We start from the raw sequence: 15,013 nt of genomic DNA on the forward strand, positions 1-15,013 counted from the left end.
CACTCAAAGCACTAGACTGCAGCCTACTTTTCCAATTCAAAACTGACAAAGAACCTACGCTTTGTTATATATGGATTCACTAAATGAAGAGCAGATGCAGTAGATTTGTTCCATCTATCCTCTGTTGGAGGATGCTGTATGCTAATTGTTTTGGAACTCAAGTAACTTTCTATATATTGAGCTGAATACGCTGCAGTAACTTGAGATCCAGTTGGTTGGTTTCTCAGAAAGAGAGTAGTTTTTTTTTTAATTTATTAATCACACCTGGAGTTTCAAAGGTTGGAGGTTCAGGGGCATCAGAGAGGGTGGTCTTCTCCTCTCCAGCCAGAGGCATACTCTCTCCTCCATCAAACATACCAAGCACACTCACTGTATACTTAGTGCCGGCCCTGAGATGAGAGAACACAAATCAGTCAACGTTCTTATTCATCAACCTTAAAAGGCTAATAGATCACATTTCATGGTTTTCACATGACATCACACCCTTAAAGGAGCTGCCACCTGGAAGGCAAAACAAGGCCTTCTCTGCTGTCCACTGTTTTTTTATTTAATTTTTTATACTAAATACTCATATACTAAGACTGATTTTAAAAGACTAAAATTCAGAATACATTATTGGTGTTGCATACTATATACAGGCAAGCAGCTGCATTGGAAAATGAACACAATATACTAATTTTTTTTTCCATAGAAAACTTTTATTAAAGAAAATACTTTATGTAGCTTAATGCTTTAGGACCAAATTCAGTATACCACTTTATTAATTAAACATAAAATGTATAGGCAAGCAAAAGAGCACAGATATAAAAGCAACACAAAGTTTCATATTAAGCATTTTCCCATAGAAAACCATAATATAAAAAAAAAATCTATTTAGTGCATTGCATTCATATTCTGAGTTCAACTGCAATTTGATCTTTTAATATCACTGTATTACTTTTTTTAATTATGAAACAAATTTAATGTAATTCAGCTATAAGCAGCTCTACAGACGACAGCAGTGTCATTATTCAGCTCAATTTAGTTAATTGTTGATTTTCCAGTGTTCAATCTAAATATTTGTGGCTTGAAGCAGATGGAAAATTGATAGACCTGTGCTGAAGTTCTATGGATGTTTTGCCCTACAGGTCTTCGTGACTGAAAACTACCATTAACATGTTTTAAGAAGGTACGTGTTGTCCATTTGATTTTACACTGACTTTGAAGGTGTTTATAGGGCATATCTTCAGTGATCAACAGACGTCTGTTAAGTTTTTCATGTGTCTGCACCGGCGTCTCTTACCTTAGCTCCTCCAGAACCACTGTGTTGTCATAGGGGCCTACTAGCAACTCTCCCAGGTCCCTTTCCTCCCCAGTGGGATGGAAGGTGACCTTGTACCCCTTCACATCCCCAGGAGCGTGATCCCAGGTCACCCTGAAACTAGTTTTAGTAGGTTCTGAAGTTTGCAGGTTTCTGGGAGCTTTATATAGAGACACTGCAGAGAAAATAAAGGGTGTCTAATTAAACAGCAAAGAGGATGAACATGTTCACAGTCAAATATCAACTTCTAGCTCACCTCAAGTTGTCAAATATCTGCTATTAACTTACACGTGGTGCCTTCTCCTTGTCTTTGTCTTCCATCACCAAACTTGTAGACGGGAACCACTGTGATATCGTAGGGGGTTTGTGGCTGCAGTCGTCTCAGGACTAAAGTGTTAGTGCCCCCTGGTGCTTTGGAGGCCAACTGGCGTGTCTCACCCTGAGGTTTATAAGTCACTCTGTAATTGACAACGTTGCCAGGTGCTGGTTGCCATGTCACTCGCATGGTCCTCTCTGTTTCTTCTGAAACTGTAAGAACTCTGGCAGCGGCGGATGCTGTCGGGGAGATAAATGAAAGACAATGTCCATTAAACATTGGACTGATTCAAGCACATTTCCTAGGGGTCAGGAAAAGCAAACCATCTGAATAATGAAAGTTTGTCTGCCAAGATAATCTTGATCCAACACAGACCACGGATCTCCAAACCGGGTGAATCCAGACACGCCGAAACGGTTGTACGTCATGCATAACACAGACACTCTAAGACTGTCTGCAATGTTCTCTTTTATGCCGTGACACAAGTTTTTTTAGGGTTTTTTTGTTGGTGGATGATGACAAAGAGTATCTGTTATAAAAAAAGAACAATGTGTGTTAATGTTGGTATTTAAGGAGGTAAGAAAATAGTGTGATGGCAGCATCCATTAAATGGAGCTGCCTAAGCCAGAAGACTGTTTTCAGCTCAACTGCTGCACTTTTTAGATGACGGACAATAAATAAACCACCAGACAGCAAGATAAACCAATTACAGATTTACAGCATGCTTAACCAGTTCTAAACTGGAGTGAGTTGCCCCACTGAATAAGTAAGAGGGTGAAACAAGTGCTGTAGAGTGTGTTGAAATCCTGCATCCCTTGATAATAGCGAGCATGAGTAAATCATTAAATCCACCACTACACACACTCCATACATTACACCATATGTTACAATAGCCCACAGCAAAGGTATTTTAGAGGCAATGACGCAAACCTATGGCAATGACATTCTGTCCCCGCCTGGTGTTGAGCTCATGAAAGGAAATGGAAGTCACTCTTTCACTTTTTCCACATCAGAATGAACACTGAGACGTTTCTGTTTTAGAGCTTTTGTCTCCAGCATACTTCAGAGAGCATGTCATTACGTTGCAGAGTGTTCTTCAAACAGACATTAAACTTGAGAAATGACATTGTCATTTTCTGAAGAAAATGTAAGTGATGCTTAACCCAAAATCCAAAACTTGGTAGGGTGTTGACTGGGAGCCCAGATGTCCAAGTTGCATATTTCTATATGATTGCTTGGGTGTTCTAAAGGTGCAGAGTCATTTGCAAATTTAAAAGATAAAAAAGTGAATTTCTGTGAACTGTCTAGCAATGCAGCTTTCTGTTGCACCAACTCATGGAGCAACCTGAACATGAGTGAAATTTGCTTGAGTAAAATTTTCACCCTCACACATAGATTTCTCTTGATAATTACTAGATTTCGCCCAAGGAATTTCAATAAGCAATGTTCGATTTGACTGCACCTTAAGTGGTTGCTTGTTGACTTGGGTGTAAGTCTTTGGGTTTCGTCATCATTTAGGTAAAAAATGTGTTCATTCATTGTCAAGGCATCACTCACGTCTGCAAAAAAAATAAATGACTGAACTCTATTTGCCAGTAGCTGAATTGTTTTGAGTGTAATTTTAATTTTTCCGCAGACTTCTTCAGATTGGTGGGGCAGATACTTCACTGAGGTTTATGTGCATGTCAGTGAAATATGCTGACATTATATACAGTATTTCAAGTTTTTTCCTCTCTGGGGTAGGTTACCTCAGGACGAGAGGCCCACCTCAGACAAACAGAGCGAGGTAAAGAGCGTTTGGTCATATGCGGCATTCATTACGCAGGTGGGAATGGACTTACCATCTGTGGTCTCCTCTCCATGCAGCGGCTCCCCCTCCTTACTGCTGTAGGCAGCGTAGACAGAAACCTTGTAGCGGGTCTCCGGTGTCAGTCCGTCCAGAACAGTGGTGGTTATGTCCCCGGGGACGGTTTTCTCTCCAGCTTCCTCCGAAAAGAGGGATTTCCAGGTGACCCGATAAAGGCGGACGTTGCCAGGGGCAGCAGTCCAGGATGCTACAAAACTGTTCTCAGTGACATCCGAAGTAACCAGATTCGTAGGTGAACCAAGTTCTGAATGATTGAGAAAAAAGACACAAAAGATTTGTTGAAATACTGTAGGTGGGTCTAACCAGGCTGTGTTGGTTAACCAGGCTGTCCAAGTTTGTTAGACGGGCATGTTTTGATGATTTTAAGGATGTTTCTGACACCTAGTCAAGCTAAGAGCTCTGATGAAAAAAGCAGCATAAACCAGCATGAATTCCATGCTGGTCCAGCTGGTTTATGCTGGTTAGAGCTGGTATAGTTCTGGTCTAGCTGGTGGACCAGCGTTCTGTTCTCAAGCAAAACTGAGATTGAGTAGCTGGTTCACCAAGCACTCTTGCTTCCCTTAATTGGGACTAGCAAACCAAAAATCAACATCCCATGCTGGTCGCAGCATGCAAAACATACCTATGCTGGTGACCACCAGTGCTGGATTTTCAACAAGGAGAACAACTTACTAATCACCTAAAACATTTAACACCAGTTTGGCCAGGTTTAGATACTGATTAGTCCAAATAAGACCAGATTTTTTAGGTTATTAAATACCGCTTGTAGATTTTGCAATAGCACATTTTGATTTTGATTTGGAACTGGACTGGAAAATGGACAAAAGGCTTTTGTACTTTTTGGAGGTTGACAGGCCTGATTAAAGTATACTTTCACTGAAGAAAAAAGAGCAGTGGTCTCTTTCAGTGTTCCCCCGAAAGTAAGAAAACTATATAGTTTATAACAAAATAAATCTGAGGAATTTGAGTGAACTCTTCAGTTAAATGATCATTTATCTAATTCTCCGCTAGTCTGTCTAAAACGCCGGTAGCTTGCGATTGCTTTGATTTACTCTGTCAGTAATGCATACCCTGGAAAACATCTCTGCAAAAATAATCTCTCTCTCCCTGCTGCCACACATCTGTCATCACATCTACTTTCCATTGAACACGAAACCCGATCCATTAAACACAGACTGCTAAAACTGCAGATGTAGCTCGCTTTTTGATCTGCACCATACCACCTACCTATCTTTTCTCTCTTTCTCGCAGTCCTATGTTGAGTGGCCCGAAGCAGAAGAGAGGAGAGGGACTTGAAATGATATGAAATTGTGCTGACAGCATAGTGAACTAGAATAAACTGCAGTTTAAAACTTCCACGGATATACCTCTCCCTCTCACCACCCAGCCTCAGGTTCTCCTGACTTAAGGATAGTCACCTGTCTCCCACATATTGAGCTCTGCTGGTCTAAAACAAACCAAACGGGCCATTTTCCATTCTAAAACAACAGCCCAAGTCAAAGTGCAATTACCAGGCTCTGCGTCATAGCTCAAACAGGGACTAGATAGCTCACAGACCTGGGAGGTTAGGGACTGCAATGACAGGATAACTGCTGAGGAAAATTATATCCCAATTTCTTTCTGCAGAGTGTGTTCCAGTTAATATGTGAGAGGTGTTTGCCTGTGCAAAAGTTGTGAGATTGCATGAGGTGTTGATTGGTTCGGTCATTTTATTACCCACCAGGTGAAAAACATAATTACTTAGTAAAGCAGCAACACACACATTCGTATTTGTAACACCAAGTTATGAACTGAAGTTTAATAGTTAATAGTTGAAGTGCTTGTTCAAATCACTAAGCCAACAATGATGCATGCCTTAGAATACCAATAACTAATTCAAGATGAATCAGACAGAGAATTTAGGACTCTGTGCCAGGTTGATTGGATCTGAAGTTGTTTCTACGTCCAGCATAGAGGTCTGATTTTACTGACAGAGCACAGAAGAGAGCAGATTGTATGTTATTGCCTTCTGCGGGCTGCTTTTGATTGTTAAAATAAAGACAAAGTGCCAATGCCAGGCACTGCAGTGCACCTCTACTCAGAAAACACATGCTATTAATGGTTACTCATTTGTGGTTTTGCACTGATAAAAAATGTAGCCACTAAACAGAGACACAACAGTGCAATACCATGCATGAGTTTATTTTAATGCTGTCCTGATATTGTTATGTGTTGAGGCTTTTTTTTGTGTTTTGTGGAGGCCAGATTAAAACCAGACATCTTTCGGACCTTCACATATGCTATTTTTCCCTCTTTTATCCTTGTTTTAGCAATCCATCCAACCAAAATGTTGATGTTAACTAGGAGTTTTAGCACTAACGTGACTGTCACCCTGAATTATTTCACTTTGGAAAAGTTTGGAGTGCCTGGAAGCAAGACAAATTCTCCAATGCTATGTCCAGCTTAACACATTCTCTTGACAGAAGGTCTGACCACCTCATGCATATGAAGGATTTTGCCTATATTTCGACAGGATGATGCCAGGCTACACAGGAGGCAGTGGAGATCAGGGTCAGGAAAAGAGCTGTGACTTGAACTTGCCCACTTGCCTGCAAGGTACTCTGACTCTGACTGACCATCTCATGCATATTACAGACATATTCATCCTCATTCAAACCATACAGGAAGTCAGAACTGGACGTATATTGTAACATTTTACATGTTGCTTACATAACTACATTTTCTTTGTGCAGTTTAAGTACATAACAGCAGGGGCTAAATCGAACCAGCTAAAGCTTGAGCCTATGGTCATAGGTGCCAACTTTAGCTAAACAAACATATATCTACGTAATGAACAATTTAGCACCATTTTCCATTGATTTCCTCTTTGAAGCTGTTTCATATAGACTTCATATAGAGTTAATTTCTGGATCTTCTCATCAGTGTCCATATTCAGAAAAAGCAAACTCTGCCACTGAAAAGATTACACATCTAAGAAATCGATCTTTAAGAAGTTATGAACCAGTGGGGTGGCCACAAACTGAGAACACATTGGTGGTAATAAAAATCTTTGAACATCAACTGCCATACAAAGCTGACGAAAACATCTCAAACTATCTTGCATGACTTACACTTGGATAATATCAAATAGCACACTGATTAAGATTTGCAAAATTTGCCTGGGATCTAACTTGACAGCACTTGATGAGAAAATGAGGTCGGACCTCTCTCTTCTCGCAGAATTCAGCTCATATTCAGTAAAACAGGGCAGAAGTCTTGGTTAAGAGATCTGGTGCTGACAAAGATCTCACAGCCCAAGCCCATTTTTCCACAAAAACTATCATGAGACAAAACTCATGCTGACTGCAACCACATTCAACAGATGTTAAGACACAAAGATGCTCTGAGACCCCTGGACAAAACTGGCAGATTTAGAAAAACTAGTTTTACATTTTTTGAATTAAGAAGACATGCAAGCCAACGGCATTGTAATGGCATTTTTAACAATTCAGTTTAATAGGCTGAAGAGGAGATGGAGTGTGAGCTGGTCGGTCCCTACAGCCCTTGTTTAAGGTCACTTCCTAATTGCCTTGACTGAGTTTTCTGGGGGCTGAAACAAAGAAAGCTGTGTTATGCTCCAGGATATGGAGTTTAACGCAGCTCAGTTCGGAAACGCCTTGTCATCGGCCAAAAATTAAGTCACATGTTTCCTTTAACTCTTCATTGAAAGGCGGCTTGAGTCAGCATACATAATGACAAGCCTCTGAAATATGTGCTTTTGTATAAAGAGAGGAGGACAGTCATTAGCGGTCCCGGTTAGATGCTGTAATCAGTCATTTAATATGACACTGCTTGAAATACATCCGAAGAAAGACGTGCAGTGAGTTTGGGGCATTTATTTTCAAGCTAAAACCTTGGATGAAATTGTTTGGCAGTGGCTAATATTCAACAAGCCCACAAGTTAATGATAGTTCTGACATGCTTTTTATCAAGAGAATATTGAGAGAGACATGTAATTCACAAAAAAGGAAGGGTTTTTTTACGTTAAATAAACTGGCTCTTAGTGGTTCGAGACCACTCGTATAAGCCAGACACAAATAACTAGCAATCACTAAAAATCCAGCACAGTATCAAAAAAGTATGCAATCTATATATTGACATGATGTGGTTTTTTTTTTATTAGTTTTTTTAGAGTAGTACAGAACTATACACTGTATGATTTAAGTTTAAAACCCCAAATTCTGATTGCTAGACCACGGTTAGACACTAGAAAAGATGAATCCAAACCAATATCTTTCGAGGATTTGTTTCCATTCGCTCTTCTTGCAATGCCAAGCATGAGTGAGGACATTTTTACAAGCTCAGCTAATTCATCTGCTGCCCACACACCAAATGTATAAACCCAGAGCATTGGGGAATCCACACAGTGAGATCAGTCATTAGATGACACATCTAAAAGGTCATCCATTTGGCTCCCAAATTTAGAGCTTACTTCACTCTGACAGACATCACCGAAAGTCTTTTAGGTACGTCTGTACTCTGTTAAGAGTGTGATATAGAAGTGTGCAAAGAAACAATTAGGGTAGCAGTCAGTAGTGCAGTTTCCCTTCAACACTTTATCATAAAGTTCAATATCTGCCAATATTTGGGAATGATCATATTTTGAGAATTTGCCAGCATTTTCTGACAGCCCTTGTCAGTTGAAAATGCACTTTTTAAAACAATTTTGAGTGACTTTTGCTAAAATACTGTGTCAGCAATATGTGTATTATATCATATAGATCGGCATTCTCATAGTAGCCAAAAAAAGCAGTGTAGGTCAACCACTGGTGCAGACTGCCATCACGGTGTCTTAATCCACCCAACCCCCATCAGTTTGTATTTTCATTATATACAGTGTACTGCAGACAAATGAATTGTTTTGTAGAAAGCACAATCTTCAAAAGTAATACAGAATTCTCTTACCTTCCAGAGTGGTGCCTGTTCCCATCAGTGGAGCTCCGAGGCCAGAGGTGTAACGGGCACTAACGAACAGCTCATACTCGGTGTCCGGCGACAAATTCTTCAGCAAAGCTGTTGTTGTGTCTCCTTTAACAAACATTTCTTTCCTTTCCCCACCATCAGGTTTGTAGGCCACATGATATTGAAGCACATTGCCTGGAGCTGCCCGCCAGGAGACCCTCATGCTGGATACGGTCTCATTGAAGACCCTCAGGTCACGTGGAGAGCCCCGAACTTAGAAAGAATAATAAATATGGTATTAATTAACTTGTTTTTGAATTTCAAGAAAACAGAATCAAAAGTAAAAACAACAAAACTTCCGACAGTGCTGACCTTCTTTGGTGGTGCCCTCAGTGTCCATGGAGAGACCCATTCCGCTTGCATACTCAGGGTACACTGTGACACGGTAGGTGGTGACGGGTAGCAGTTCATGGAGCACAGTGGTGACCTGACTCCCATCAGTCTCTGCTTCCAGTTTATCTCCTCCACCCACTGGCTCATACAACAGTCTGTACCTCAGCACTGCTCCTGGAGCGGCTCTCCACGACACGCGGAAGCTGTCTACAGTCTCTTCACTCACCACGAGGTTACGGACAGAGCCTAATTCTGAAGACGAGAGCAGTGCGTGTTATCAGCCACATGCAAAAAAGCTGTAGAGTCAGTGATAAACGACTTTGACTATGATTAAATACCTTCTAAAGTCGTCTCCTCGCCTGTCAAAGGAAAACTGTCTCCTTTATCATACTGGGCGATGACATTAACCTCGTAAGTGGTCAGGGGCGTGAGATTGGGCAAAATCGTAGAGGAGGTGTCATGAGGAACCACCAAAGAGATGTAGTCTCCAGTTATGTCAGCGGCTGGCCTGAAGCGCACCAGAAAAGACAGGATATCCTCTCCGTCAGAAATCCACGAGGTCCTGAAGCTTCTGGAGGTGACTTCAGAGAAGCTTAGCGACTTTGGTGGAACCAAACCTGTATGACAGAACACATCACTATAATCACATTTACACTGTATATTTTCATGAACGTTTATCATCTGGCTCTCAATGCTTTACGATTGGTCTTGCTTGCAGATTTGCTCCAAGAGAACCTACATTCTAAATACAGACGAGTTAACAATAATAAAATTGAAATATGTGGTGTATACCAACAATTTAGTATTGATTATGATGATGTTGAGATGTTGATTATTTATTGTTTATTATATAGAATCTGTCCTCAACAGATGTTTCCAGAGCCTGTGTGTGTTGTGATCTTTTGTTGATCCTGGAACAACATTCCCATCAAATAAAACATAGTCTGAACCCTATCCTTAACTAACTACCCAGAGTAAACTGCTTATCTGAGGGAATAAGATTTAAGTTCTTAACCCTGGCCCTAACCTTAACACTTTCTTCATTCGTAAAATGTTATTGGTGGATAAGAATGTTATTCCAGGTCCATCCAGGCTGTTCATCCAGGAACATGTCCTACTTGGAAAGCACGGTAAGATATCCATAAATCTCACTCACATAAACATGAACAAAAATGACAGAAAAACCAATAAACGGATATAATCGTAGGTGGCACATACTTCTTTTCTTGATGTTATGGAGCTCCTGCTCAATTCTTAGACAGATGGATGTGGTTAGTTCCTTGGATATCCGCTGAAAAGAGTCAAAGTCTTCAACCTCAAACACATGGTTATCAGAGGGAGTGTTGGCAATCGCCTCCAGCTCGGAGCGCACGGCGTCCTTGACTCCCACAGCGAAAATCTCCACGTCTGCCTCCCTTAGTTTGTTGGCAGGGTTTTTGAAAGAATCTGAGGACTTGCCGTCTGTGATGAGCACCATGACTCGGGGCACGTTATCACGAGCGCCACGGGCTGGAATGAAGATCTTTTCCCTTACGTAGGTCATGGCCTTGCCAGTGTTGGTGGAGCCTCCGCGGTAGGGGAAGGTGCGGACTGCATTGAGCACAGCTGCATTGTCATGGTGCTTGTTCAGGGAAAACTCAGTTTGAGGATCCCGGCTGTACTGAACCAAGCTGATCTGCACTTTGTCGCGTCCGATGTCAAAAGAATTGACGAGCACTTCAAGGAAGGATCTAACTTTAGCAAAGTTAGCCAGTCCTATACTGTACGAGCCATCGACCAGGAGGACAATATCAGCTTGGACCTCGACTTCTAGGGAGCACTCTATAGGGAACAAAACACAAGACTTCACAACCTGTCTGTTTGGAAATTTTAAACATGATTATTAAAAAAATGCCAGTACCAGTACATAGATAAACTATGGATTGGGTAACACACTACACAACTTTTGCCATTATTCTTACAACAGTTTACAGTCTGGGTGACTCAACACTAATTCAGAAAAGTCATGTAGTATATTCCAACCTATAATAGGACGGCTAAAGTTTCAGGCTGGCAACTCAAAGGTCGTTGATTCAGTCCCCATAAGAAGGTGATCCATGAACAGTTGCATCCTTGATCAAAACAATTCAAGGAATATTTTGTAGTGCCCAGATCTCTTTCATACCTCTCTGCACTCAAACTTAATGCACCGTGATTGAATACTTTGGACCTTTTTACACTGATATTAGATTAAGATGTGTGTAAATACACTAAATACAGGTGTGAATGGGGTGTAAAATGTTTTGAGCTTGTCCACTTTTGACCACTTCCAGAGGTACACTAGTAGAAACATTCGACACTTATAGTGGACACTCATGTGGTCGAATACCATCAAACAGCCACAAAAGACCATCTCCTCTGCCTACTGACCTAAATCTACAACACTGCAGGACGTGTTAGCCAGACAAGATTTAAACTTTGCCATCTGAAATCATACGTTTGGTTTTAAGGCAACAAAAATGTCAATGCTGTCATACCAGAAGTGATTTTAAAGCTGCTGCTCTCCATATTGTTTTCTTTTGCCTCCTTTTGTGTTCTTATGTAAATTGCGAAGCTTATTTCACAATATTAGATCGAAAGATCAGAAAAAGACCATATATACACTCGCCCATAATCCTCCCCTCAAAATCAGGACAGGAATGGTCGAAAGTGGAAAACATGTTGGATTATAACACCAGGTGTAAATAGGAATGTGTCTCCCTTGTCTACTTGCGATCCGATTGACCAGAATGCATCTTAATACCAGCTGTAAACAGGGCTTCAGACGCATGATCGAAATGAGTTGTTAGCATCTTACCTGTAGACACCTTCACAGGCTGTGTTTTCTCGCTGACAACTTGTGGCTTACTAGGGGTCAGACCTTTGAGGGCAAACAGACTGATCTCATACTCTGTCTCAGGAGACAGGTCTCTGACGTTGGCCACAGTGAATGTGGGCCCCATGTAGAGCTCCTGCTTCTTAGCGGCAGCAATCATGGGGAAGACCTGCAGCTTATAGCCTGAGATGTCACCAGGAGACGAACCCCACGTAATTCTCATGGATTTGGAGGAGATGTCAGTTACTCTGAGTTCCGTAGCTGGTTCAACAACTGGGGTAGAAAAGGACATAAAAGATATTTATGATTTATAGATCTTCCATTAACTGTTCAACTCTCTGTGAGTTTAGTGGGATTATGTGTGCACGGGCAGTACCTTCCTCTCCGCTTGCGAGGAAATTGAGCTGCTCCTCCACACCGGAGCACACCTGAGTGATGAGCTCCCTCTGCACCTGATTGATCATGTCGAAGTTTGGGACATTATAGATATGCTTGCTGTGGGGAGCGGAGGCCATCTCCTTCAGCTCATCCTCATCTGCTCCTTTGATACCTGAAGACATAAACTGTGGCTTGAAACAGTGTTCCATAAAGTTTTGGATTACGAAGATCAGAAACATGTTCAACAGATGTGTAGACACATACCCAGGACAAAGATCTCTACTCCAATGTTTCTCAGCCGTTCAGCATACTCCCCAACTGAGTCTTGTGATTTTCCATCAGTGATGATCATGGCTACTTTTGGGTACCCTTTCCTGGCTCCAGCCCCCACAGTGAAGGTGTTTTTCACCAGATAGTCCATTGCATCACCTGGTAGAGCATGTAAGAATCCAAGATACAAATTCATTCATGTTGAAGGAAGAAGCGATTATTTTGGAAGTGTTGGTGTTGTTATTCAGTTGTGTAGAACTCCTTTTATGTTTAAGGTAATTAACTATTTTTGAGCAGTTTTGCAGTTTTGAACATTGTTACTGCATGATAGATTGATAAGAATGTTGTTCACACTCCAAAACCAAACCCGATCCATGCAGACTTTCACAATGCCCAAACCCTGATTGGATGAGTGATGTTGAGTAAGGTTTTTCCAGGACCAACAAGGATGTCAATACAGAAACAAGTCCAAATTACAGTATGGTAAATCTTAAATCTTTTACACACCTGTCATGGTATTACCACCCTTGTAGGGCAGATTTTTAATGGCTCGCAGGACATCAGGCCGCCTGTAATACTGGTTCAGGTTGAACTCTGTCCTGGTATCTGAGCTGTACTGCACCACAGCGACTCTGGTCTTATCCTCTCCGATGTCAAAGGCTCCTGCCATGGCCCAAATTAAACTCCGGATGAATTTAAAGTTTTCTCTTCCCACGCTCCAAGAGCCATCCACCAGGAAAACCAGATCCGCTATAGCACTCACTGAACACTCTGCATGACAAGGAAATCAAGAGGCATTATAGAAAGTCATATAATAGTATGAAAACGTATGATCTATGACAGTCTTTGTCATTTTACTTCTTTGTTTTGACACATTAATGGACATTTAAAAAAAAAAAAGTCCAAAGCAATGGAAACCTTCAATAAACTTAATTTCTGTTTCTTTGGATGACGCCAAAACTTTACTGTGAAATGTATATCTTGAGAACTGGTTTTCTGGAATTTCAATTGGATTTGTTTTGGCAGCGGTACTCACGATTGGGACTCATAAGAAGTGGAATTAAATACAGACTAGAAAAGGCCTCTGAGCCCCCTCTCTGTATTATACCAGCCACTTCTAACAGTACAAAACAGTGGTGTAGCCACAGGTGTGCCAGGGTGTGCCAGTGCCACCCACAGTGGCAGCTGGCACACCTAAAAATAGATGCAGAATAATTATTTATACTCTTAATAAAAAATGTTCTTTTCTAAACTTGGTCTATTGTTGTTTACTTACAATAGATGTTATTTTATAATGTAATTTAAATTTTAAATGATTTTCTTGAAATAAAAATTGTAAAAATCTGCAGACATTCGGACTTGCCAACCAATCCGCAAACAGCCGCTGACTGTGACGTGTGACCCCAGCATCGAGATGTTTTCCACACATTCTAAACAGTAGAGAATCTTTGACTAAATCTTGCTAGCTAGCAAAATGTTGCAGAGCTCTTTGCTTAAATTCTTTAGTAAAAAATTTTGGCTTGATGGACAGCCGGACACAAGGCTGAGGATGAGGCCTGGAATCAACAGCTAGGGTTGCCAACCGTTCTGTATAATATGGAGTCGTACCGTATTATGCATTAAAGAAGCGCTCTGAATGAAAGCTATATGGAACACAGTCTGTCCTGTATTTGCAGGCACAAGCTGCATGACCACCAGACCATACGAATAACAAATTCTCAATTGATAAGTGATCGTTCTCTTTGCGCAAATCATTGTTTCATTTGCAAACATAGCCTTTCGAAGAAGGCTTTAAGACCAAGAAGCGGAATCCTCTGCCGACTGGTCGCTCCCACTTCACAGCGAGCGGGACTCGCGCCACCCGCGTTTTTATTTCGGCAAATCAGTTTGGGCGAATGCAAGCAACGTGATTATTGATCATGAGCACAACATCCAGCTAGGCAAGAAAACATGCAATCTACCTGAGGGAAGAAGTCTTTCACTATTGTAAGTTAATGTTAAATAGAGAAAAAAATACACATTTAAAAAAAAAATTACATTCTTGTATTCTTAAAATTAGACCTCATTATTGAAGCACAATGACAAGCACCAAAAGCAGCCCAGGCTCTATATGTTCTCTTTAGATTTATAATTTTTTTTCTTTTTTTAATAATGTATTTTCATTCATTCATTGGCAGTATTATTACAGGCACTATTAAAGGTAGGCTACTGTGTTATGACTATGTTGTTGGCGATCCTGATCTTATTTAGTTTTATGGTTATGTGGGGGTTTTTGCACATTAATCTGACAATAAATGTGGCACACCCAGTTTTTCTGATGCACACCTGGAGTCTCTTTTCTGGCTACGCTATTGGTACAAAGTAAAATGTTTTATGAGCCCTGATTCTGTTTTAATGCTTTTAATTAAAGGCCGTTTTTACATTGCCAACCACATCCTTGAGCAATCTTTCTTTTTTGCAAGCAATAACAAGTCTGCACTGGTCAGGCAAAGAATGTTTAAAAGGAAAAATTTGATCTAATACATTGCATATAAAATTTCATTTCACAGGTGACAAGAAGCAAGAAAAATCTCAAATCTGGAATGAAGAAGAAATGGTTTGATTGAATATACTCACTGATAGTCTCTGACGGTGTCTTCCTTGTTCCACTTGTGTTGCTGGATTGAACTGTAATAGGAGAATAAATTAGGTCTA

General features: G+C 40.8%; 1 protein-coding gene across 1 annotated transcript in view; it reads right to left on the reverse strand.

Moving 5' to 3' along the window:
* The window catches only part of LOC109098004 (collagen alpha-1(XII) chain-like), a 75,916-nt gene that overhangs the window by 54,024 nt on the left and 6,879 nt on the right, over positions 1 to 15,013 (reverse strand). Inside the window, 13 exon segments of the mRNA XM_042774577.1 lie at positions 265 to 389; positions 1,283 to 1,475; positions 1,589 to 1,855; positions 3,458 to 3,727; positions 8,428 to 8,697; positions 8,797 to 9,069; positions 9,156 to 9,434; positions 10,036 to 10,638; positions 11,654 to 11,944; positions 12,048 to 12,221; positions 12,314 to 12,478; positions 12,827 to 13,090; positions 14,936 to 14,986. Coding sequence (XP_042630511.1) covers positions 265 to 389; positions 1,283 to 1,475; positions 1,589 to 1,855; positions 3,458 to 3,727; positions 8,428 to 8,697; positions 8,797 to 9,069; positions 9,156 to 9,434; positions 10,036 to 10,638; positions 11,654 to 11,944; positions 12,048 to 12,221; positions 12,314 to 12,478; positions 12,827 to 13,090; positions 14,936 to 14,986 — 3,225 coding nt within the window.

The sequence above is a fragment of the Cyprinus carpio genome, chromosome A17 (assembly GCF_018340385.1).
Source record: "Cyprinus carpio isolate SPL01 chromosome A17, ASM1834038v1, whole genome shotgun sequence".
Taxonomy (NCBI): Eukaryota; Metazoa; Chordata; class Actinopteri; order Cypriniformes; family Cyprinidae; genus Cyprinus; species Cyprinus carpio.